Source organism: Mus pahari, chromosome 1 (assembly GCF_900095145.1).
Source record: "Mus pahari chromosome 1, PAHARI_EIJ_v1.1, whole genome shotgun sequence".
NCBI lineage: Eukaryota > Metazoa > Chordata > Mammalia > Rodentia > Muridae > Mus > Mus pahari.
In genome coordinates this window covers 140,389,358-140,415,966 of record NC_034590.1, presented here as the reverse complement: position 1 = coordinate 140,415,966, position 26,609 = coordinate 140,389,358, and the positions used below count along the sequence as shown (strand labels likewise).

Below are 26,609 nucleotides of genomic sequence, written 5' to 3'. Positions count from 1 at the left end.
CTCTCTCTCTCTCTCTCTCTCTCTCTCTCTCTCTCTCTCTCTCTCTGTTGCACACTGACATGCGTTCTTATCTTGACACCACGATTCCCAATCCCACCATGTGGCAGACATCACTAAATGATGACAATGGTCTTTATTACTGAGTGCCACCATCCACGGTCCCAGAATCCTGCAGACAGACTGCCCAGGACCACGCTGAGCTCTTGTCACAATTGCTGTGCAGCTGTTAATAATCTGGCTTTTGTTTTTTTTTTTCCTGGGACCTTCAAACTCAGATCTAGAGCTGAGGCTTTATTACCCATTTAGTGGTCTTACACGGTTTACTCACTGATAAAGTAGGTTTTGTAATGCACCAAAAACATTTTCGGGTGTCTCTTATGATGCAGATGCAAGATTACCTGTCATCTGAATGGCATGCTCATCACAGACGACATTCCTAGCTCCTCAGTGGACAGAGGTGAGAAATGCAACAGTATCTATTGCTATGGGCTGGATATGGTCTGTCCCCTCTGAAGCTCATTGTTATGGTGGAGTATTGGGAGAAGGGGTCTATAAAGAGTGATTTGGTCACTAAAAGAAGACTAACCCCTTTTTCCCTGTGTGGATTCTCACTGTCTTAGTCTGATCTATTGCTGCAGGAACCGGCTCGGAGGTTATTCCCTCTATTTCAGTGGTCCCTAACCTTCCTAGCGCTGCAACCCCTTCATACAGTTCCTCATATTGGGGTGACCCCCAAGCACAACATTATTTTCATTGTTACTTTATAACTGTACTTTTGCTACTGTTATGAATGGTAGAATAAATATCAGATACACAGATGGTCTTAGGTGACCCCCCCCATGGAAAGGTCATTTGACCCCCAACCTGGTAACCCAATTTTGGATTTTTTTTGGGGGGGGGAGGTGACAGAAACTGAGGACAAGAATAGGACAGGTAGAGAGCAGTCCCATGCAATTTGAAAATCAGGTATGAAAGAATAAAGGTCCCAGATTCTGATCTCAAACTTCTATCTGACCTTGATATTGCCAACGTTACACAGAAACCCTGCCCAGCCTGCTCACAGCCACTGCAACTGTGGCTCTGCTACGACCCGCCCCACCCCATTCCAATTCTTCTTCGAAGTCAAGGAATGTTAGAGCATCCTTCCAGCCCTACCTTACCAGGCTCAAGTGAGTGATACTTGTACATGCATTGCTACCGACAGGCTGAGGCAATAGACCACAGATGTCTGACTCTGCATCTCTTGTCCGTAAAATCCATTCTTGTTCAATTGAAATTGCTTTCATCGTTGGCTGCTAAAGGAATTAATTTTCCTAGCCACAGACTACACGTTTCATCCCATATGCCAATTCTGTTTGATTAATAGTGGCTGCCTGGAACACAGTTTAAAAGTGTCTAAGTAAAAGGTGTTGTCATCGATTAGTGACATCTGCCACAGGGTAGGCTAAGGATTGATTCTGGGAACGCTGATTAGCTGGGAATATAAAGTAGTGGCTATAAGGGTATATATAAAGAAGGGAGATCACAAACTGGATGTCCTCTCAACTTAGTAACCACACTGGTGGCAAATGAAATCTGCAAGAAAGCCCCGGTAAATATTATTATCAGTTTGGTCAGCCACAGACGAATGCTTCTCTAAGGAGGAAGCCTCTCAAAGTCTCAACTCCAGGAATCCTACCTGAAACCCCAGAGGTAGCTGTCTTTGGGTTTCTATTCCTGCACAAGACATCATAACCAAGAAGCAAGTTGGCGTGGAAAGGGTTTATTCAGCTTACACTTCCACCCTGTTGTTCATCACCAAAGGAAGTCAGGACTGGAACTCACACACACAGGGCAGGAACTTGGAGGCCAGAGCTGATGTAGAAGCCATGGAAGAATGCTGCTTACTAGTTTGCTTTCCCTGGCTTGCTGGCTTGCTGATTCAACTTGCTTTCTTATAGAACCCAGGACTACCAGCCCAGGGATAGGCCACCTACAATGGGCCCTCCCACCCTTGATCACTAATCGAGAAAATGCCTTGCAGCTGGATCTTAAGGAGGCATTTCCTCAAGGGAGGTTCCTTTCTCTGTGGTAACTCCAGTTTGTGTCAAGTTGACACACAAAACCAGCTGGTACAGTGGCTAAGCAACCCAGAAAATAAATTTATTAAGATATGCATAAAAACTGAGTAAAATCAGTCCATTTTCTAGGAGAGTGGAGAGCAGAAGGTTGGGCTTCCTGTAGGTGGACATTTCGGGTAAGGAGGATACCTTTGGTCCTTGTTGGCTTAGAGCTTTGCTGAATTGTAACTAACTACGTAACTTCCAAGCAGTAGCACAATAGTAGGAAAATAATTAGACTCACTGAAGCTCTCTGCCCTGAAGACTTTCCCCTTGACTGAATGTGTGCTATAGTTTTAAGCACCTGAACACTGAGCCCAGATGAGTCTCCCAGCACAGTTATAAGAACAAACACTGTGGGCCATCTCTGGGGTGGCTTTCTAGTTCCACTCTCAAGGTTACCATTTTACCCCCAACACGAAGGCCAAGATCACAAGAAGCTGGTGTGAAGACCCTTCCTGGATGCATAGAACTTGTGATGAACACTGTCATGCCTCTGAACCTGGGGACTCTGTGAGTAAGAAGGGGCTCGGGAGCCATGGCCTCAGGCTAAGCAGAGGGCTGGCGGAGGGCCTTATTCCTCAGTGCTGGTTCTGGTGAAATGGGGTACACTGTTCCCAACTGGGTTGAGTAGAATCCCCCATTTACGACAAGTTGTGTGAAGCATCTGTAAGCTGGGACAAAGGTCCACTCCTTCTAGAGTGTGCAGGAGTGTCTGGGGAAGGATGGGTCCTATCCAAGAGAATGGAAAGGCAGTGGGCAGGTACTCTCTGAGTCAATGGGGAATACATTTCTGGAAAGGAGTGAGTCACAGAAACACTTCCTTTCCAACAACAGAGGTGTCACTGTAGAGTGTGCTCATGACAACAGAGCACTCTCTGTTGCCCTTAAGGCCCTTCCCTCAGCAAGCCGAAATGAATGCATTCCTTCTACAGCTACACGCCTGGCTAAACTCGGCTCTGAAGGAAATTGTGGGTTCATGGTAACTGTCTCCAGTGCTGTCTCCTATTAGATGCATTTTCAACATGCAAAACACAAAAGGCCATTTTAAGCACTCGCGGCTTTTACAGATACCCCTGCAAGGAGTTAAATGGTCACTGGATGATGTCTATAATGAGTACATTTTCTTCTAAGTGCTTGAATCCCCGCAGTTGAAGTGGCCTTAGGTCTCTGGGGACACTGGGAAGATTTGCAGTTCCTTAGGTAGACACTGCTTCTCTGGCACCCAGCCAGCCTGTTGCTACTCTCTGGGACAGCTATTTTCAGTCTCAGCTCTGTTAAAGGTAATCACAATTTCTCACAAGTAATTAATATGGAACACTTTATCTGTACGAGCTGGCGTGCATGTCCTCTCTCTCTCTCTCTCTCTCTCTCTCTCTCTCTCTCTCTCTCTCTCTCTCTTTCCTAATCCTACTTCTTGCATTTCACCCCCCCTTACCTATTCTTTGAGATCAGCATACACTGAATTAACATGCAGAATTTTCTATATAATGTGCTTTCTTTTGGAGCTTCTTCTGTTTATTATGCCCAGTGCTCAAAATTTCAAAAGGTGGGTAACTTTGATTCTACAATCGTGTTAAGTTAAAAAACAACAACAACAAACCATTGTGTTTTAACTTAAACAGCATTTAACAAGGTATTTACTATATGTTAACCATTAGCAATTTACACTCAAAGCATTCTCAAAAGGCAGCTGTTAAGATTGGACTGGAGATAAGAATGGAAATCAGTAAGGGGGCATCTCTGGGACTAGCTGGAGACCTGAGACAGGGGAGGCTACCGGGAGGCTAAGGGGATGACCCTAGCTGAGATTCTTACTGCAAGGCAAATAAAGCCTGAGGTGGCCACCTTCTGTAGCTAGGCAGGACTTCTAGTGGAGGGAGGGGGACATCAACTCACCCACAAAACCTTCAACCCAAAATTTGTCCCACTTACAAGATGTACAGGGATAAAGATGAAGCAAAGACTGGGGTGGCCAACCAATGACTGGCCCAACTTGAGACCTACCCATGAGAAAGAGCCTACCCCTGACACGATTAATGACCCTCTTCTATGCTGCAGTCAGGAACCTAGCACATCTGTCTCCTGAGAGGCTTCATCCAACCGCAGATGAAAACAGATACAGACCTATAGCCAAACATCAGGAAGAGTGGGGGGTAGAAGTGAGCGAGCCGGAGGGGTCAAGGACACCACAAGAAGACCTATAGTGTCAACTAATCTGAACACATGGGAGCTCATAGAGACTGAACCACCAACCAAAGATCATACAAGGGCTGGACCTAGGCGCCCTACAAATCCATAGCAGATGTGCAGCTTGGTCTTCATATGGGCCCCCTCACAGTCATTTTCATCGTATTAATTATTCCAATCTGTATGCATGGAAGGTCTTTCCATCTTCATTGAAGAGATCTTTCACCTCCTTGGTGAGGTGTATTCTTAGGTTTTTAAAGAAGCTGTTGTGAATGGGATTCCCTTCCTGAGTTCTTCTTGCCAAGTTCACTATTGGTATATAAAGAAGCTACTGGTTTTTGTTGTTTGTTTAAGCTTGGCTTTTGTCAAAGTGCTTCTTAGTTCTGAGCGTTTCTGGGGGTCTTTAGGGTGTTTTAGTTGTAGGATCTCATCATCTGTAAGTATGATAATCTGACTTCATTTCACATTTGCTATCCCTTTATTTCCATCTCTTGTCTGATTGTTCTAGATAAGACTTTGCATGCTAAAATGAATGCGTAGAGAGAGTAGGCATCCTTATCCCATTTCAGATTTAAAGCAAATGCTCATTCCCCCCCCCCCAATTTGGTATAATGCTGGGTACCAGTTTGCTGTAGTAGCTTTTATTATATTGATGGATGTTCCTTTTACTCCTGGTTTCTTCAAGGTCTTTATTATGAAAGAATGCTAAATTTTGTCAAAGGTTTTTTTCTGTATCAGTTGAAATGGTCACATAATTTCTGTCCTTAAGTATGTATGTACTATTACATGCATTGATTTTGCACATGTTAGAAATCTCTAATCCTTGGGATGAAGCCAAAGTGGTTATGGTGTATGATCTTATTATGTTCTTGAATTTGGTTTACAAGACCCCTCCCCCCCAGATTTGTATTTGTATGTTAATAAGGGAAACTGCTTGTAGTTTATTGTGTTTTGTAGTTTAGCATAGTGAGCTGGCTTTGTAGAAAGGATATGGTAGTGCCTTTCTCCTTTTATTTTATGGGGGGGGGCAGTTTGAAGTCTAAAGCCAATTTTCTAGTTTCAGCTCAATAGTTCAATATGTGGAACTTAGACCAAACCTCTTGGATACCTATCTATGTAAGCAGGTATTGAAGACAGATGAGGAGAGATGCTAGATACTTAGATCCCCAGAGAGGGAGAACATAAACAGTGCTTCGTTAGCTCATCAAAGTGTGTGTATACGTACTTAGCCACTGTACTGGCTGGTTTTGTGTGTCAACTTGACACAAGCATGAGTTACCACAGAGAAATGAGCCTCCCTTGAGGAAATGACTCCATGAGATTCAGCTGCAAGGCATTTTCTCAATTAGTGATCAAGGGGAAAAGGCCCATTGTGGGTGGTGCCATCTCTGGGCTCGTAGTCTTGGGTTCTATAAGAGAGCAGGCTGAGCAAGCCAGGGGAAGCAAGCCAGTAAAGAACATCCCTCCATGGCCTCTGCATCAGCTCCTGCTTTCTGACCTGCTTGAGTTCCAGTCCTGACTTCCTTTAGTGATGAACAGCAGTGTGGAAGTGTAAGCTGAATAAACCCTTTCCTCCCTAACTTACTTCTTGGTCATGATGTTTTGTGCAGGAATAGAAACCCTGACTAAGATAGCCATCTACAAATATGAAACCAATATACCACCAACCTCAAAGCTTCCATAAAATGACATAAAACCCATTTTAATAATCATTATTTTCCCAATTTTATATATTTGGCAGGCTCTGGATTAAATATACCATTACAACGAAAATATACTTCTAAACAAGCAATTTTGTTTTCTCCAGTTTCTGGAAATAAATAAACAGAAAGGGTTCTATTCTTCATTACAAGTTCAAATCCTTTTTTTAAAAGTATAAATCCTTTATTACATATGAGAGATTATACTTTTTGTCTTTGTTACATCATATTATCTACTGTATGTCACAAAATGAGTGATTTTTGCAGAACTACATTCTTCCTATCACTTTAAAGAAAGATCAGGTAATACTTTATGAATATTTTAAACTAGAGATACGTCAAGGCCAGATGCATGTGTTTATTAGATCTGACGACTGCTGGGATCATCTGACACCAACATAGAACATTACCCTGGTAATAGTCTCACATACAACTAGTATTATTGTCTCTAAGTCACAGGACAGTTGATGGGACATCAATGTCATCTCATCTACCTGCGATACTCCCCAGGACAACCTTAGTGTCCTACACAGGAGTTCTTCTGGCTCCTAGCAGTGAACTGAGGGGTGGCTACGTGGCATGGAGCTGAAGGTTCTTAAAACTAGAAGGATCCCTGGAGGTTTTCTAACCCAGGGACAAGGATATAGCCTACCTACTGCTGTGTCCATCTCTTAAGTCCTTGGCAGACATCGATAATCAGCTTCAGAGCTTCTGATTCTCAACAGACCCTGCATCGGGTAAGACAATCTTCTGCCTATAAATGAATCATCGTGTGAATGGAATCTTCTTTTCGCTTTTTTAGTTAATATAAACTGTTTTGCCCAGGGCACAAACCAAAGGCCCCGAGGGGACATCAGACATATTTGTTTCCTCATGTGGCTTTTAAAGAGCCAGTTGCATTATTTTATGGTCTCATTCTGTTTGGAGGTTCCTCTAGGTACAATGGGAGCACCCTCCAGGGGTCTGTGATGTAGTTTTAAGAGAAAAAGATAAGTGTGCCCGATGTATATGCAGAGTAATTAAGTGTTACACTGAGTTAGTTATGTGGATCAGAAGGGACTGAAGCAGACAGAAAAGAATTTATGGAAGAAATGGAACCTGGTGTACACTTTGTGCTTATTTATTCATTTAACAGACAAGGATCATGCCGGTGGGTCCCAAACCTCTGGCTCATAAACGACTCAACAATTCAACAAAAGTACAGAGCCTACCAGTCAATGAGACAGTGCTGTGGGCACAGAGAGGGGTGGCACAGATTCCTCCATCGGGGCCTATGGCTGATGGGGAGACAGAATAGTCAGACGATAGTAACAAGTACCTGGTAGGTGTGGGCTCTGTACATGGGGAGGGAAGTATAGAGGTCAGCGGCAGAGTCGGCCCAGCCAGCCCGCCTGGGTTGTAATCAAAGGCTCCGCCTTGATCAGCGACCTTGGGCAAGTTTCCTGTCAGTGCCTCAGTTTCCTGGAAATATGCTTGCTGGAAAGATGAAATGGGCTGGAGCACACATAGCATCTATGTGGCTGAAAGTGACATTAAGCCTTAGGTCTTCCCAAAGGCAAAACGGGGAGGACGATGCTTTGCTTGCTATCTCTCAGGAGCATCGCTCAAAGGAAGGTGTGCAGAGTTACATGCTGAAGAGTGAGGCTTCAGGATGGAGACAGCAGAAGGCTCAGGATCCCGTGCTAGAGCAATGGCCTTCCTCCATCCTCGGAGAGCCGCAGCCATAGGCTATTTTAAGGCCAAAGATGATTTAATCTGCTCTGCTGCTACACAAGGTCACTTTGACAGCCGTCTCAACTCTACTCACAGCAGAAGCTTCAACGGTGGCCTCCAAAGGGACAGGTCCATGTCTAATGACTCAACTGATAACCAGACTAGTCATTAGACCCTGCAAAGAGCATCCACTACAGTAGGATTCAAATTAGCTCAGGATCTGGAGAGGAGTGCGAGGCAGCCAGGCTCTGCCACCAGAAAAGGCAGATCCAGAGAGAAAGCAAACACACAACTTGGGTCCCTCTACCCTGTGGGCAAGCGTGGGCCTTGTTCAACCCAGCACAATTCATATGAGTTTTCTCTTCATTCTCATTCATTCTCTCTCTCTCTCTCTCTCTCTCTCTCTCTCTCTCTCTCTCTCTCTCTCTCCCTCTTTCCCTCTCTCCTCCTCTCCCCCTTTCCCTCTTCCCCTCTTCTGCCCCCCCTCTCCCCTCTCTCCTTCTCCCCCTCTTCCGCCCCCCACCTCTCTCTCCCTCTCTCCCTCTCTCCCACTGCCCCTCTCTTATCTCTACTGTTAAGATTGCTTCTTTTGGAATTAAAGCAGACTCAAAACGCCACCAAACCAAATGAAACAAGAAATTGCTCTCTGGCTCTAACATGAACCCCCACTTCCTCCCATCCCTTTCATACTCCAGTGCCTCCGAAGAAAGGCTCACCGATGAGGTTATCTGCCCTCCCTCCTCCACTTGCAACACTGCTGAGCATCCACGCCTATGCCTCCCACCACAGTTTGGTTCTTAACTCTTCTGGTTTCTGGTCAGGACCCCCTCTCTGCACTCATCAGCTCTGCCTCTTTTCTTCTCCCCATCCAAATGGGCTCATTTGTCCCCAAGGCTTTATTCTCTCCCTGAACCTGACGTGATCTACCTAGTACGCCATCGCACGGGCAGCCTGTCTCTGGACCCACTTGTCCACTGCTTGCTGCTGCCTAGCTCCACTCAAAGGCCCCTGGGGGCTCTTCCAGCTCAGCGTTTCCACACTGCATCTCTTCCTGGAACTCTCCATCCTGTTAGAGATAGTCAGGTCTCACTTGGACCAAACTCCACCAGGCCGTAGTGGATTCACTGGATGGCCCTCATTCCCTTTCTCTTCCACAGCCGGCTGCCTGGATCAGGTTGTCTTTTTAACTTGCTTGAACATGAACCTGGTTCACCCAGTCACCTGTCCTGTTCTCCTCTCTAGCTCGACCTTCTAGCCCACGCCACCCCACCCTGCTATGCATGCAAGAAGTCAGGATGCCCCAGATATCTCTGCAACTTGTTCCCTACCTGGTCTCAAACTCACTCTGTAGACCAGGCTGTCCTCACAGAGACCCGCCCGCCTCAGCCTCCTAAGTGCTGGGATTAAAGGCGTGTCCCGTTACGGCAGGCCGGAACACTCTTGAATCCCGCAGTACCAAAGCCAGTGAGACGGAAGAGCTGGCTCTGGAATCATGAGTCATGGCAGATTCCCGTCCTCAGGGCTGTCAATGAATTGTCAGAAAATGGAACAACAAAAAGCAAAGGCCACCGCCTGGGCCCTGGCAGGCGTCCCCAGAGCCACCCAAGGCAGGCGATGCAAGGCTGGATCAGGGCGTTACTCTGAACTTGGAGGAACTAGCTCAACGTTTGTACAACAGAGGATCGCTGCCTCAGAGCTTCATAGAAACTGCACTGCAGCGAGCAAGTGTGACAGCTCCGTGGTACGTACGAGCCGTATCTGTGGCCTTTTCTGAGAGTCCCCAAGCTGGGCACTGTAGAGCTCTCCACACAAATCCTGGAGGAGGATGACACTTCCTGCTGTGAGTAGGATGGAGAATCCACAAGCATCTCCCGACATCATAACCTACTCCATGTTTATGGCAGAATTCTCACACATAGGAATTCTGCTGGGACCTCATTCCCACTAGGAACACAGCATTTCTTCCTGCTGATTTTCTGCCAGTTAAGCAACTTGAGAATTAGCCCGGCATCTAAAACAAAGTTATCAGCTCTTCTGTTCTCTCTTCTAAAGGTGGAGAATATTACAGAGACTGGTATTGGCTTTGATAATGAAGCATGCCATCAAAACCCTTGGGTCACCACGGACCTCGAATTATAGACCAGACAGCAAGCAGAACAGAGACTCAACTCCAAAATAAAATATTCATTTTCTCCTATTGCTTAAATTTACACTTTCTCCAATGTAGCAGTTACTGGATGCCTATTGTATACCAGCCACAAACTGGGTATTTCCACATTATCTTAACCAACTCCTGTTACAAATATCTTCAGTTCTTTCTTTCTTTCTTTCTTTCTTTCTTTCTTTCTCTTTCTTTCTTTCTTTCTTTCTTTCTTTCTTTCTTTCTTTCTTTCTTTTTTATGTCCTCAGTTTTTTTTTGTTTTTTGTTTGTTTGTTGTTGTTTTTTGAGGCAGGGTTTCTCTGTATAGCCCTGGCTGTCCTGGAACTCACTTTGTAGACCAGGCTGGCCTTGAACTCAGAAATCTGCCTGCCTCTGCCTCCGCCTCCCGAGTGCTGGGATTAAAGGCGTGCGCCACCACACCCGGCTCATATCCTCAGTTTTTAAGAAGGAGCCGAAGGCCCCTGAGACTAAGCAATGTTCCTATCTGGATATCAGCACCAGGACTCAAGTCCAGGGCTCCTGACTAGGCTCTGTGCTTATTCTCATGCTTATTCTGTGGGATCCAGGAATGTCTACAAGAGTTACAGTGAACTCAATTAAAATGATCCTTTGCCTAAAAGGCAAAAATATTATTTTCAGAACTTTGTAGGGTTTCACAGAAATTATCAGTCACCTACTTAATTCCAATCTGGCAAATAAGGATTTGTCAAACATTTATCTTAGAGCATCTCTCCTTGGCCATCAAAATCCAGCTTAGCACCACACATCTAATGAAAGTGATCTTTAATTATATTTTTCCTCACAAGCTATATCTCAGAAACTCAGAGGCTTTAAGCAAACACACCACACACACATACACACACACACTCTTCTGAAACAGTCTCATATAGCTCAGACTAGTCTCAAACTCACTATGTAGTTGAGGCTGACCTTGAACTCCTGATCTTTCTCCTACACATAGGCTTGTACCACCTTGTGTGTGTGTGTGTTTGTGTGTGTGTGTTTGTGTGTGTGGGGGTGGATGGTAGGGACTTTGCTCTTAGTTTCACTAACCAAAATATTTTACATAGTCATAGCTGCTGACTTATTTGGGGGGCCAAATATTTCCATAGATATACTCAGAAGATTTCACTAAGGAACTAACTGCATTTAACATTTTTGTTTTGTTTTGTTTTATTTTTTTTAATGTTTACATGCAAAAAAAAAAAAAAAAAAAAAAAAAAAAAAAAAAAAAAAAAGTTTTTTTTTTTTTTTTTTTTTTTTTTATAAAAAAAAAAAAAAAAAAAAAAAAAAAAAAAAAAAAAAAAAAAACCAAACCTCCCAAAAGAAGGCTTTGTGAGAGCTCTGGTAATTTTGCTTGCCCAGTTATGGCAGTTGCAGAAAAACCGGCCATCGCAACCCAGCCAGGGCTAACAGAAACCTAGGACCAGGGGTTTGGATCCCATTGCTTGTTGACCAGGCCGGCCAGGGTAGTCTGAGCGAAGGGAGGAACGAGTTTTCATTCAGAGCAAAGGTTCTCAGAGTGGCAAGGAGGAGGACCCCAGAAAGTGTCTGGCTTGAGCACCCCGATGGTATTCTAAGCAGGAGGTTTCTCATTCCAGATGGCAACGCGCCCTAGTCGGGAAGGGCAAGGGACTGACTGACATCAGCAGGGCACTTGCAATTTTAAAGGGCGAATTTATGGGCTCAAAACTAAATACCACAATCCTGTGGTTCACCTACACTAAACCCTGAGGGAAAGAAGTCCCCCTGAGACCACAGGTCATGCCTGCAAAACAAGAGGAAAGAAACCCTCTCTTGGCCTGAGGACTTTGCTTATTCAACTGGTCCAAAGGCCAATGAGCAACTAAATGCTAGGCTTCCTTTCTGGAGCAGGCTCTAGTGAACTGGTAAGTGAACTGCGGGGCACCCACACTCATGCCAACCGCTGGTGGCAAGCACTTAGTGACCAAGTGCGATCTCATGCAGTGCCCAGGGCTTCAGACACAGAACTGGGAAGGAGCCACAAGCGTTGGTCACCTCCAAGGCTTTCAAAACAGATTTAAAAATAAATTCTGTCTTCATCATTGGGGAAAACAAGCAAGGCTATGTCTTCCAATCCATTCAGTCTCTTGGTAGGAAGGAGTTGTTCTTTAAATGTGGTGAAAAAACCTTTCCCCCAAATGCCCTAAACCACTTGGCACTGGGGAAAGTGGACACTAGTGGGTTCTTTTTGCACTCCTTTCCTCCCACCAACATCCTCTGTTAATGCGACTCAGGATGTTATTTATTTACTAGGAGCCTGACTTCCCTTTGCATGAGGTTCTGGAGGAGCCCATATGACCCCCAAGGATTCCATTAACTTCCGAAGGCATTTTATTTTTGGCAGGGAAGACCTTGGACGGGGGCAGGCAACACCAAGTATTCCCAGACTCATGAGCAAGGTGCAATGCCCATGGAGAAGGGGCTGCCCCATCGTCCCCTTTCCAGCAGAGGCAGCTGCAACTTCCAGACAGAAGGTGGAGCCTGCCTAGGAATCCACTTTCCCTCAAGGTGCACCTGCCCTTACCTGCTGGACGGCCCCACCTGGGGTGTGAAGACCCACAGCGTTCCAGTTCCCACCCTACAGCACATTGCCAAGTTCAGGTTATACAGACAACCTGGCCAGAAAAAAAATGAGATTCTAAACGTAAGTGTCAAACATCTGAGCAATGGCCCGGACATCCACCTAGTCCTGGCCCAGCAATATGTCAGGCGTGGGCCACTTAAATACACCGGAGTGTGAAAACAAATAAAAGCGGCTTATATTATTTTCAATAGAAAAACGTGGTGAGCAGGTAGCCCAGGAGGAAGAAGGGGGCTGGGTTCTCTTAGCGCTGGCTCCCTGTGGCCTCAGTGAGCCACAACTACTGGCTCAGCAATGAGGCATGAATCTAACTGGAGAGGTACCCTCTAAGAAGGTATCTATCCCCTGCTCCAACATTCCCAAGGTCTCCACCATTCTGCAGGCCCAGATGTCTCTTTAAATCTGACAGAGAACAGTAATTCATACAGTCGCGGTCGGGGCATGAAGGTGATGGTGGTGGTGGTAGTGGTGTGTACGTGTGTGGTGGGAACAGTTAAGGATGAAGATCAAATTTAACCCCGCTTGTGTTCAAAGGACCCCTGCCCACCTTTCAAGCCCCCTCTGATCATTTTGGAGAAAGCAGAAACAGCAGCTCGCGGAGCACCAATATGGGGGAGGGAGGGGGCTAAGAACATCGTTCCCCCGGGTGAAACCAAAGCCCTCCGGTTGATCCGGAGCTTGGGGGCCCAGTCCCGGGGAACGCGGGCAGCGCGCGCCACACCGAGCCCACCCGGTCCCGCACGCGGCCTGGCCTCGGGCACGCGCCTGGTGCCCCCGCGCGCGACTCACCTAGTACCACGGCGGCCACAGTGGAGAGCAGCAGCCAGTGATTCCGTAGGAAGCGGCGCCAGTCGCATCCCGAGCTCGTGGGCTTCCCCATGGTGGGCACTGACGTTTGCGAAGAGTCGGGGAGCCTGGCGGATGCGGGATGCGGGATGCAGGGCACCGTGGAACAACGCGCACGGACCGCTGTCAGCGCTGCCACTGCCGCTGGGGACCGAGCACGGTGGTTTTGCGTGGCGGGCGCGCCTGGCGCCTCCCGCCGCCGCTCGCTGCAGCGTCCCTGCCAACCACCGAGGCCGAGGGCGGAGCGTCCCGGCGGGATAGTGAGCGTGGGGCGATCAAGTCCCCTTCGGCTCTAGGTGGAGGCTTCCCACCCGAGGAGCTTCTGACCCACTGCGATTTCACACCAGTCTCCTTGGGAACGCACAGCCCTGGCCCAGTGTGAAGGGATTTGATATGGGACGCATTTCTTCCTTGGGCCTCAGGCTTCAGAGCCACAAGAAGGGACACACGGTGACTTCAGAGCAGCTTTGAGGATTTTTTTCCCACGTGATCTCTGATATTATCTGCGGGACTATTTAATTCTCTGATATTTCCTGCGGGATTATTTAAGTCTCTGACTCGGGGGTCAGACAGGATATGCCCAGACCCAAACTTGGTTGTACACCTTGTGCGTGGGCGTGGTCATCTCTTGCACAACTTAACAAATGCACCCCTAGGGACTTGCCTTATGGCCATTAGTGAGTAATTAAGGCCTGGCTGGTGTGGGAAGGTGGGCGGGCCCATTCTATCCCCAAGGCCAAATACCTTACAAGATGTAGTTGGGAGAATCTGGGTTCGTGCGGCCACACATTTTGCTACCTGAATTTCTTATTCTGTTTTTACTTAAGCAGACTCTTACCTCCTTGGCTTATGACTATCTTAACTAAGTGAGCCCTGTACCCTTTTTGCATTATGGGATTTACTCTTTAATTGACTGTCAGGGGACTCTCCTTGTCCAGATTACTCGATCACTAGAATCCCCCAATTAGAGCCTCATTCTTTTGGTTCAAAGTGACTTTTTTTTTTTTTTGAAACCCTTCAAAAGACAGAGGATTAAGCTTTATTAACCATGCACATTATACTGTGAATGATCTCACCTCCGTTCCAGGTGTTAAATTCTCAAAAGAAAAAAAAAATAAAAACTTCAGGAGAAAGGGGACTCATGATTACTGGTTTCTCGGGGTAGAGCTGGGAATAAAAATTCCTGAAGAGGGCAAACTCTCAAGGAAAAGACTCACGGGCTGGAGAGATGGCTCAGCGGGTAAGAGCACTGACTGCTCTTCCAGAGGTCCTGAGTTCAATTCCTAGCAACCACATGGTGGCTCACAACCATCTGTAATGAAATCCGAGTCCCTCTTCTGGTGTGTCTGAAGACAGCAGCAGTGTACTCATAAATAAAAAATAAGTCTTAAAAAAAAAAAGAAAGAAAGAAAAAGATTCACTTTACAGGACAGAGGAGGAGGAGGAAGAAGAGGAGGAGAAAGAGGAAGAATGTTGAGGGGGGAGGCACCCAGAGCTCTGATGGGAAGTTGCTCCAGTCACTGGTTTGCTTGACTCAAGGTCTTTAAGGGTTCATCCTCTCCACTTGCAGATGACACCTGAGAACTTAACAAGTTATGCTCAACATCCATTTTATGAGAGCAGGGGAGTAAACTCCTGAATTCACCATTGCTGTGTCTCATCCTTCATCAGTATTTCTCAGCCTCAAACCAACAAAGAAATGGTGGGGACATGCAATACCCTGCAGAGTTGACGTTCCCCAATGCATGTGTGTGCGCTCTCTCTCCATCTAATCTATGTATCTCTCCTATCTTCTATTTTTGTATCTCCATGGACACAAATGATGTCATGTGGGATGATAGTTGAGGGCCATTTCCCCTGAATGCAACACACCCATGCCTAGAAGATAAAGCTCACTTTCCTGTCATAAGAACCTGAAATCAAGGAGAAAGAAGTGCTAGAGCTGTTTTTCCACAGTAAATGTGAACACCTTCCTTTTACTCCTAAATCTTTTAGACTTTATCCAGAGAAACCTTTGGTTGATTTCCATCAATAAGTTTCTCTCATACAATGGTGCCCCTCCTTCTAAGAGACTGTTGTTCCTTATTGTTACCGTTTCCCTTTTAATGTTGGCTCATGGGATATCTAGTTAGTGATTAAAGAAAAGAGACTTTGACTTTGTCATACACTGTTAAGCAACAGGTGACAGCCCGATCTTTTGTAACAACACGGATAGAAATGAAAAAGACACCCAGAAATCAAAGGCCAACTCTCGCTGGCTAGCCTTTTTGGGGTGATTTGATGACTGCAGTTCCCCATTCTAAGGCAGAAGTGGTTCCATGGTTTCACGCAGCTGTGATAGAGGAGGCTGAAAGCGTCTCAGGCAGCCTCTGGGGACAGTGGCTGTAAGCCCCGAGGACACTACGGGTGTGCCAGATGCTCTTGGACTTGGGCTCTTCTTTATCTTCTGATCTTGAGCTTGGCATTACAAACCAGAGGCATTAACTGCCACGGGAACTCTTCAGTGTTCTTACAAAGCTGAATTGGCCGAAATAAGTTTATTATTGTTACACGCCCTTGAAATCTGTGCTTCAACGGGCTTTACTGCTTACTAGGAAAAACTAAAGAACAAATACATTTTATCAAGCATAGACAAACCAGCACATAGGAGAGGAAAACTAACCGTTTGGAGTTGCTTCATACAAGATGTGTGACTTTGAGCAATTTTCTTAACTTTTTTTTCCTTCTTCTTCCTTCTCTCAAGACACCATATAAGGTAGTTGCTGTGCATGACATCTGTCTGTCTATCTACCTATCTATCATACCTATCTATCATATCTATCTATCTACCTGTCTGTCTATCTATCTATCTATCTATCATCTATCTTCATCATTATCTATATGTCTATCTATCTATCTATCTATCTATCTATCTATCTATCTATTTATCTATCTATCATCTATCCAGTATCATCTAGCTATCATCCATCCATCTAGCTAGATATTACCATCTCTACCTATCTACCAATCATCATCTACCCATTATTATCTATCATCCATCCAGCTAGAAAACACTATGATTTTCTTTCTTGAAGATGAGTGTGTAATTTTTGATATATTTTATCGGAACTTCTTAACCAGTGTTGAGTTTCTGTCTTCACTAAAGACTGCTGTAGGGAGCTTTTCTGAGCAGAGCTGACGACAGCACTAACCTGTGAGCACACACATAGCTATTTAGTTGTTGACAGACACATCATATCTATGTTGAAAACAACAGCAGAGCTTGTGGTAGTGCCTAGGACCTCCCAGCTGTGACTTTTGTCTGAATTTACAGTAACCAGGATGACTTCCCCTCCCAAGTAGCAGTGCCAGATCAGAGAATGGTTTCTGTAAACAAGCCTAGTGGATCTCATCAGATAAGACATGAAAGTAGAAGGGGGAATAATTGGAAAGAGGAGGAGGATTAGTGTTAATGGAGTATGAGAGGAACAACAGAGGGTTATGAGAGCCTCTAGCCTCCGTACAATCTAATCGAGACCTAGAATGTTTTCAGCCTCTGAGACTTTCTGCTAGAAAAGATCACCCTTTATAGTTCTTTCTGAACTCCGGATGACTGGTTCAGCTCAGTTTTCTGGCTCAAACTCATCTCCATACTGACTGATTCAAGTTGGTCTCTCTTAGCTTCTGACAGAATTGCTCTGCTTGTTCTCATACTAACTTTGGCAATATGTTCTAATCTTCTGGCTCCTTCTCATTCTGTGGCTCATTCTGTCTTTACCTGTGCCTAGCTTGTTCTCTCTTCAGTCTTGTTCTGTAAAACTCTTCAGGTAAAACCATCTCCTCTCCTCTCTGAGCAGCTCTCTCTTAAGTCACCTCTTAAGCCTTTCTGCTCTCTGTTTTTGTGAGAGTTGGGCATATGCTATTCTGTCAAATCTTTCTCTGATTCATCATTTTGTCTGCCTCTCACCTGGAGAGGTTGGTGTCACCCAGAGAATGGCAATATTGTAGCAGAATATTGCCTTATAGGTACAGGTGTGCATCCTAGCATTACAGGCTGAGATGGGAAGATCTTAAGTTTGAGGTCTTGACTAACAAGACTGGGGCTCTTAAAAATAAGAATATCAAATTACATGGGACTGGCATGGAAAATAACATTTGGTACACACAGATTTAAGACTGTTTGGTACAGATTCAATACTGTAGCCCAGGCTGGTATCCAGCTCACTATGCAGCCAAGGATGATCCTGAACTCCTGATTCTTCCACTCCTACCTCCCAGGTGCTGAGGTTACAGGTGTGTGCCACCAGAGCTGGTACAAGACTATGCTTTAAAATGTCAAAAGTAAGTTATAGAACTGGGCAGGGTGTCTTCATGCAATGGGGACAGCGTCATTGATCACTCATAAGTGACATGTATAGAGCACAACTCTAGTGACACATGAAAGAACTGCAACTGCTCGTTGTGATGTAGTTCTCTCCTGCCCTCTTGCCAAGCTTGTTCTCTTCGCTCAGCAGGCTGAGGTCTTCCCTTGTGGGGGTGAATCAGAGCTTGCTACAGACGTATTCTAAACAGGACACCGCACATGCAGGATTGTAAATGGAAAACAGAGTTATTACCAGCAGGGTCATGCATATTCTTTTTCGTTGGTTGTCTTCCCATTAGCTATCATAAGCCTAGGCTAGAAGATCTGTGCCGCTGAGTTCTCGATGTGCCCTAACACATGTGGGAGACATGGGGGATGAGAAGAAAACCTTACCACAAAGGACCCAGTAGAAAGAAGAAAGCGGGAAGGGGAAGGGATAGTGGCTTCGTCCAGGAAGATGCTGTGTGTTAGAGAAAAGAGAGTGACCCCTCTGTACCCCATTTCCTAATGTTGGGGTCTGGAATTGCCACTCAAACCATACAAACACCGATCTCAGTTAAACAAGAATAGTTTATTGAACACACAGCGTGACACTGGACATCCAGAACCACAAGAAGGAAAAACCTAACTGTGGCACCAGTCTGTGCTCAGGGCAGGCTTCTTAGATAAAAAGCCAGGTGCAAAAGTTCGAAGGCAAGCAGTGAAGTGGTCCATCATCTCAGGCTCACTGGACCAAGGATCATCAGCCAACCTTTAAGCTGATTGGCTCTGAGTGAGGCGAGGAGGGTGGTGGACAGGTGGTGAACAGAGGAACTTCAGAACAGTGAGATAACAGGGGACAATTGACTCAACCATAACTTTTTGGCTTCTTAGTAACATTCTTTAGTGTCAGCTAAAGTAATAGCTGTGAACTTAATTTCACCTTAGGAGCAAAATGTAGACTGAACATAAAATGGCTGCGGTTATGTTAAAAGGGGCAGGCATCTACACTCCCTAGGAAGCTTCCACCATTCCTTCCAATTTCAAGTGCACTTGTCAACTTTCAGCCAGCCAGCCAGGGTAGGGACGCTAAGAGCAGGCCAGAGAATTCACTTCCCAGTTTTCCTCTTCTTGATGCCTGCATGCTGACCTGAGAGTTTCCATGAATTGCTAGCTGGACACAATGATAACTCAGAGACTGGGGGAATCTGTGTGCCCTGCCTCCCTGCAGACCCTTTCAGCCTTGTTCCCTGTACCGACTGGGGTGAGACTCTGGGTCCTAACCAGAGGACAGTACAAAACACATCCCCACAGACACAGGTTTCAGCCCTGCTACAGGGCAAGCTGACCAGACCCATGGACGATGACCAAATGGTTGTCAGACTCTTTATAAGTCCATACTTACACACTTTCACTTGTCAATATTTTTTGTCATACTTCATTTTTTTGATTTAAGCTCTTATGTACCACAATGTGGCCTCAAACTCACTAAAGGTGACCTTGAACTCCTTCTGCCTGCACCTCCCAAGGGCTGGGATTACTGGTGTGTACTGCCACACCTGGCTTGTTCATTTTTCAAAGTCTCTTTAATGCTGCAACCGATCTTGGTCTCATCTACGTGCTAAAAGAGACTGCGTTTGTTGCCCTCCACCGTTCCCCCACATTTGGGATTGCCACTGCAAGTAGCAGCCTACTTGATTCTCCATCCTCCATGTTTTCTATAAGCAGGAAAGTTAAAGGTTTGATATTCAGCAACCTGCGGTTCAACACATGAACCCCGATGTCAGCTGGTTCACCTGTGATGTATTCCTCTGTGGATTTTTTCTTATTTGTGTGAACATCTTTGGTGATGATTGAGACCCGTTAACCTAACTCATCCTGACTCTTTACTCCCTTGTTCATGGTGCTGAGGATGTACATGTGACATTTGAGGCACAGACTCACTATGTCATACAACTGGCCTCCAATGAGGCCTCCAAATGCCTCAGTGTCCTGAGTGAGGGCTGGGACTTCAGCCAAGTGCTGTCTCACTTGGGTTCTTTCATTCACTCTGAATACATTTTCTGGAATCAACTATTTGGTCAGCCTCAAGTAGATTTCCCGCAGAAGTGGTGGGACAGGCTGGTTTTTCCTCAATGATGGACAGGTGTATTTGCAGTTTTGGATAGAGACCATTGTGAGCACGTGGATTTAGTGTGCCGTAGGCAGATGAACGTGTTCCACTCACACGCTTGAGTTGCCCCATATTTAGCCAACAGGAGCCTTCTCGTTTTACTTCCTGAGTTGAACAAGCATTGGCCTACAACTGTACTCTTAGTGACAGGGCTCATTCTGACCAGACTGTCCTTGTTCCCTGACATTTTTGGGAGAGAGGGGCCTCCTGTGTCTCCATCCCCAGTGCTGGAATCACAGATAGACATTGCCATGCCTGAATTTTTCCTGTGGCTGTGGGGGGACTTGAACTCAGGTCCTCATGTGTATGCAGCAAGCACATTTTTTACCCATGGAGGCAGCCTCTCTTCCCCCAAAGTTTTTGTTTTATTAACCCACAAACTTGATTTTCTGGTGGTTCCTGTGGCTCTAAGACCTATGCCACAAAGGGATGTGCAAAGTGCTATGTTTAGGAGTCATATGACACAATTCTTCTATGCAATTATGCCCTTGGTTAGACTCATAGCTTTCTATTTGTTTTTAAAGTTTAGAAATTCATTTCTAAACACTCAATAAACACTTTAAATAACATGTATTTGTTTGTTTGTTTGTTTGGAGCGGGGGGCAGATGCATGCCACAGCGCACACGTGGAAGCCAGAAGGTGTCTGCAGAAGTCCTCAGCAGTCCTCTCCTTCTACCACGTGGGACCTGGGCTAGGCAGTCAGGATTGGCTACCCAGCCTTTAGCCGCGAAGTCATCTTGTTTCCCTCGATAATTTTTAAATCACGTAAAAAGAAATAGTAACAACATCGAAACCCCTCATGTGGCTCAGTCAAAAAACTTTGGAGAATGCGGAGTTTTCCTTCTTGCTTCTGTCCTTCTGCATCCTGAGTGTTTCCCTCCCAAGGCAGGCTGTGATTCCCAGTGCGTAGCATGTGGTTTGCCCTGTCGCTCTGTCTTAGAACACAGACACTTCCATTCACACTCCCCTCCATTTGCCTTACCCAGGTGGCATTTTACCAGCCCTGCCCGAGCTTGCCTTTTCTTCGGTCCAACAATACGGCTTAGTGCTCTTTCAGTGAAGGAAGAGTTCTTCCTTGTTCCTTTTTCTTTCTGCCTAGTACTGCTCTGTGCAGACATTGTTCTGCAAGTCCCTTCCTCATTCCTTCCCAGGATTGCAGAATCCAACCTTGCGTGGCTGTCCGCGAGGTTTATTTAACACTCTCCCTGATGACGGACTTTGGGCTCTCTTCCAGCATGTTGTTCTTAGGAACAATAATCACAAGGAGTGGCATGCACCCCGCTCAGTGCTGCTGTGGTACAAATGCTTACCAGCAAGTCCTCTGGAGAAAAAGAAAAAAAAAAAAAGATAAGAAAAGAAAGGCAGGAAGGAGAAAATAGAATGAAAATTGGCCCTACCATATAGGTTCTGCTAAATTCCCCATGAACTGTTCTTCTATGGCCAGCTCAAGTCAGCTGCACAAGTGGTGGAATGTGGTGTCAGGAAGAGAAGTTCAGTCTTTGAGTTTTTCTAGCCATTTCCTGAGAAGATAGGGCTGCTGGAAGTCATCTTAAGACAATGCAAAATCATAGCAGATAGCAAAGATAATCAGGAGAGGTTAGTTTGAATCTTTATAATATTGTTTAAATATAATTTATTTAGTTGAAGTTTATATAATTGTATTTATGTTACGTGTCTACATACTAGAGGCCGTCGTTCGATATCCAATGTCATCCCCCAGTGACTCTCTACCTTGTTTGTTTGTTTGTTTGTTTTTTAAGACACGGTTTCTTGAAGACCCTGGAGCTCACTTATTTGGCTAGGCGGGCTAACCAGCGAGCCCCTCAGATCCTCCTGTCTCTGCTCCCTCAGTTCCGGGTCTACAAATATGAGCTGTAAGCCTATCTTATCTGGCTCTCATGACTTGGTTTAAGCCGACATATCATTCTATCTGTGCCTGTTTTAATATCTGGGCAGGAGGGTCTTCTTTTTGCCTGGGTTAACTAGCACTAGCATCATTTGAATATCTGTGAATATACAGGCTCCATTTTTTTTTTTTTCCTGAGGAAATGAAGTTTAAAGGTAGGCAGCCTGGGGTCTACATGGAAGCTTTCTCTTTGTATCCCTGGCTTGCTTTGAGAATCCAAGCTCACTCTCTATCTCTCTCTCTCTCTCTCTCTCTCTCTCTCTCTCTCTCTCTCTCTCTCTCTCTCTCTGTTCTTCAGTGAAAGTGATCAGATACATAGTTCAAAGTGGATGACAGGGTACCAGACATCATGTCCACAAGCCAGAAAACAGGAATGAAGAAGTGAGGACTGGTTTCAGTGCCCAGGTAAACTTTCTGTCTCTCAAGATATTTCCTGGAGACCCATACAGCATTCTGCTGACCACTGACTAGACACCACCCTGATGCTGCCTGGCTCAGATGGGGAATGGAGTCAACTCTACATGTCTCCTCGAATGTAATCAGGCCTTTTATTTGTTTATTTTAGCTAAGAAATGAAAAAAAAATGACATTGCATAGAAAAATAGCAGACTGCATCCTTCTGTCTAATCTTTCAAGTTCGCCCCCCCTCCCCAGAACGCTGTAGCTGTTCCCACACAGTCCTCCGACCTACAGCATTGATGCTTCCAAAGTGGCCTTGCACACAAGATCGCATAAAGTTTCTCAGGCTAGTATGTTGGTGTTTCATGTACATATTGGGCTTCCATGTGTCAATTCCCTCGTATTTATGCACACCTACAAAACATACCATAAGATCTGTATTTCCCATGTCCTTCTTGCTTCTCTTATAGCTGAAAAGTGGATTGTGAAAAACCAAACGGAGGTTCATGAGACAGCCCAGTGTTACTAGGGAAAGTGAAGAAACAAGACACACAAGAAACTAAAAATCATGTTCTACTGCTTACGTCTCTGTCTCTTCCTCTCTCTCTTCTTTTACCGCCACCCCCTCCCCCCCCCCCGCTCCTTTCATCTCTTCTTCCTTCCTCTAATCAAATGTAAGAAGGAGGCTGGGGAAGGTGGGATGGAAACATCTCTCTTGGCTGGATCAATGAGACATGCACATTACTGAATGTTTCCCGCAGTCCTAGCTGGTGATGGTATCTTGATGGGGGTTGGACTTCCTGTTCTAGGCACATGGCCAGAATGACCCTTTAGCTGCACTCCTATTTCCTTACTTACTATTAACAGCTATTCTTTCTATCCTTGGATCTGGCTTCTTTCATCCCATAGTATATTTGTATAATTTAGCCATGTTGTTTTTCATACATTGGGAGTTTCTACTTATATAAATAGGCTGCAATTTATTTTTCCCTTACGTGGTGACAGACTTTTGGACTATTCTGTGCTATCTGCTAAATTCTATAATTGGGTCTGCCCAAACAATCTTACACATGTCTTTGCTGTACACATGTGTTGGGTATATGGCTACCTGTGGAAGCACTGAGCCACAAGGCATACATTCCCCCTGTCTCAGAAGCTTCCAGACAGCTTTCCAAAGGGACTGTGCTCACCAACATCCAGAGCTCCCCAGTTCCACACCTTCATCAGTGCTTTTTATGAAGATGAGGTTCTGGGACATGTCCCGTAAACCCTTGTTTGAGAACAAAGGACCCCACTCACTTTTATGGAGTTGCTGGCCAGGCAGCATCGTCAGCTGACAGAGGTGCACTGAAGCTGTCTGTGAGAACCACCTTTGCACAGAGGGTGGTTCTGCATGCCTCGGGCAGCCCCGTGCTGATTCATCTGTGGTGGTGGTAGGGAGACACTGGCTGAGGTGGCCACGCAGTGGAGATGGTGTAAGAGAACTTGGTGTATAGTGGCATCTAATAGTGCTCCGTCTGCTGTGCTCTTTGGCAAAAAAATATGAGACTTTGGTAACAGAATTATCCTCTTTGGCTCATGGCATCCTCAAACCTCCAAATCCCTTCTCATGAGAATTTTTGGATAACAACAACAACAACAACAAAACCTGCAAACTTGAAGGCATCAGTCTGTACCCTCCAGGACCTGACCTAGTACTGTATAACTGGTGTGTGTGTGTGTGTGTGTGTGTGTGTGTGTGTGTGTGTATCACTTAGAAAAACACTTTTGTATACATGTGAGGGCCAGAGGTCTGTCCCTAGCACCCATATAAGATGCAGGCCATGGTGGCATATATGTGTAATCCCAGGGTTAGGAAGACAGAGATGTGAGGATCTAGTCTAATCGGTAAGCTCCAAGTCAGATGAGGAATGCTGTCTTAAAGGAGGTGGACAGTATTCCTGAGAATGCTGCCTTTGGTTGTCCTCTATCCTACACATACATACATACATATATGTGGACATGCAAATGTGCATACATATCCTCACATCCATGCATCATACACACATAACATACATTTATAAAAAAAAAAAATAGCTGGGTCATTGTGGTTGGAAAGCGATGGCATTTTGTGGTGATTTTAATGTCCCTTTCCCAAGAGCTCTGAGGCTGAGCCTGCTCCACAGGGAACTTAACTCTCTCGTCTGCCCTCACCTCCTTTCAGCCCCACCTACTCTTCACTTACTGCAATATAATTCATTATTATGTCTTTGTATTTGCAATCCCTTTTCTTCCTCTGGCTTGCCTTTTATTCTTCTGATTATTTCTACAGATTTTCAGAATGAGAAATTATAATTATAAATATTTTCCGATGTGAGTTTGGAGAGCCAAAGATTTTGCTTAGGAAGCACCTGCCTGCTCCGAATGCATCAACACATTACAGACCCCATTCTAGAGGCTTTAGTTTCTTTCTCTGGTTTTGATTTAAAACCCATTGAATCCATTTTTTTTCTCTGTGAAGAGATACAACGAATCTAGCAGCAAGTTAAGAAAGAAAAATGAACATTGTCCTCATTGTCAGGTGTAGGGGCCTGTGTTCCTGGGCAGTCAGTTTTGTTTCATTGATATAGTTCTGTGTCTTTCCAGTTCCCACTCAAAACTGTTATTATAAATCAGCTACTAGCTAGGCAGTGGTAGTGTGCACCTTTAATCCCAGTACTTGGGAGGCAGAGGCAGGTGAATCTCTGAGTTTGAGGCCAGACTGGTCTGCAGAGTGAGTTCCAGGACAGCCAAGGCTACGCAGAGAAACCCTGTCTCAAACAACAACAACAACAACAACAACAACAACAATAATAATAATAATAAACCAATATTAAGTCAGTTATTACAGCTTTCGAGCTTGGATCTTACATATCCACTTCCTCAAATCGTCCCACTTAGTAACAACCCTCTGAATTTCCACGTTCGCTCTAAACAACTCTCAGATTTTCAAAGAAAGCGTTCCTATGGCTTTCCTTGAGATGATTTGAGTCTGTAGGTGAACTCGGCAGGGGAATGGCATCATTAGAGTCTGTGGGTTTTGTTTTCTAATACACTCTCTTAGTATCTTTCTTTATTCAGATTTTCCTTAGTTGTATAAATAATATTTTGTAGTTTCTGTGTAGAGGTTTTGTGAATCTCTTCTTAGAACTTTTTTTTCTCCTAGTATTTGATGTGTTTTGATAGTTTGATGCAGTTTAATGCAAATGGTATAGTTTTAGAACTCTTAAGGCTTATTAATTTTACATGTATGGGTGTTTTGTCTATATGTATGGATGTGAACTATGTATGTGCTTGGGGCCTATCAAGGGTTTTCGACACCTGGAACTGGTATTATGGGCCATTGCGAGTCATCCTGTGGGTGCTGGGAATTGAACCCACATACTCTACAACTACAAGAACAATTAGTGCTCTTAACCACTGAACCATCTCTCCAGCTCTAAGACAAAATAAACCCTTTCCTCTCCAAGTTGCTTTGGACATAGTGTTTTATCACAGCAATGCAGACCCTGCTTAAGACATACTGAAAGCATTATATGTTGTAATATTACACAGTTCTATTTTCTCATTATTGTCTTGCCTGCTTTAGAATCAGAGGAATGATGGCTTCCTCAAATAATGGGGTGTTTTCCCCTTCTCTATTTTCTAGAAAAAAGAAATTGAACAGAACCTGTATTGTTTTCTTAAATATTTGGCTGTATTCATCAGTGAAATCATCCAGACATGAAGTTTCTTTGTGAAAGGTTGTTTGCTATGAATTTATATATTTGTTTGTTCAACACAGGATCTTTCTGTGTAGCCCAGGGTCGACTTGAAGTTACTTCACAGCCCAAACTTGTTTCAAACTCACAAACCTCCTACTTCCTTCCAACTACTGGGATTCTAGGGATGTACCACCCTGCCTGGCACGGAATCTAATTTCTTTAATTGGTATTGGTAATTCAAGTTTTCTGTTTCTTCTTAAATCAACTTTTGGAATTCATATACTAGTGGATTTATTCATTTCATCTAAGCTGTCAACCTGGTATAAAGTTGTCCATAAGAGCCCCTAATGCCTCAATGTCTTCTAAACCCACAATGAGGCCCTCTTTTCCACCCCCACCATGGTGTAGATGCTGGTGTGGTGGTCACTGGCTTTGAGAGCAGCAGGAACTCTCACCTGCAAGCTCTTATGTCATAAGGGCTGGAAGCTATCCAGGAGGACTCAGCTTGGATGCTAAGGAATTCCTCAGTCTGAGTCTTTTCATTGGTGAGTAATACTGCTGTTATAACCTGGGCAGGTCCTATAACTTGGATAAATTTTAGTCTCTTTGTCTGAAAAGTAAGGAAAACAATATCTTAAATCACAGTGCTTCCATAAGTAATTCAAAATGAAATCACTTCATGAACTATGACAAATTTTATAGACGTAGTCCAGTTTGTGTTTGGTTTCTTTGCGGGAAGAATACACCTTTTCTTCATATATGTATATATATGC

The 26,609-nt window shown here is 44.9% G+C and overlaps 1 protein-coding gene across 1 annotated transcript in view; it reads right to left on the bottom strand.

Annotated features, from left to right (window-relative positions):
- The window catches only part of Slc1a1 (solute carrier family 1 member 1), a 77,087-nt gene extending 63,574 nt beyond the window's left edge, over nucleotides 1–13,513 (bottom strand). The window contains exon 1 of the mRNA XM_021197060.2: nucleotides 13,258–13,513. Coding sequence (XP_021052719.1) covers nucleotides 13,258–13,348 — 91 coding nt within the window. The 5' untranslated portion in view covers nucleotides 13,349–13,513. The remainder of the gene's footprint in view (nucleotides 1–13,257) is intronic.
- Between the last annotated feature and the right edge of the window lie 13,096 nt (nucleotides 13,514–26,609).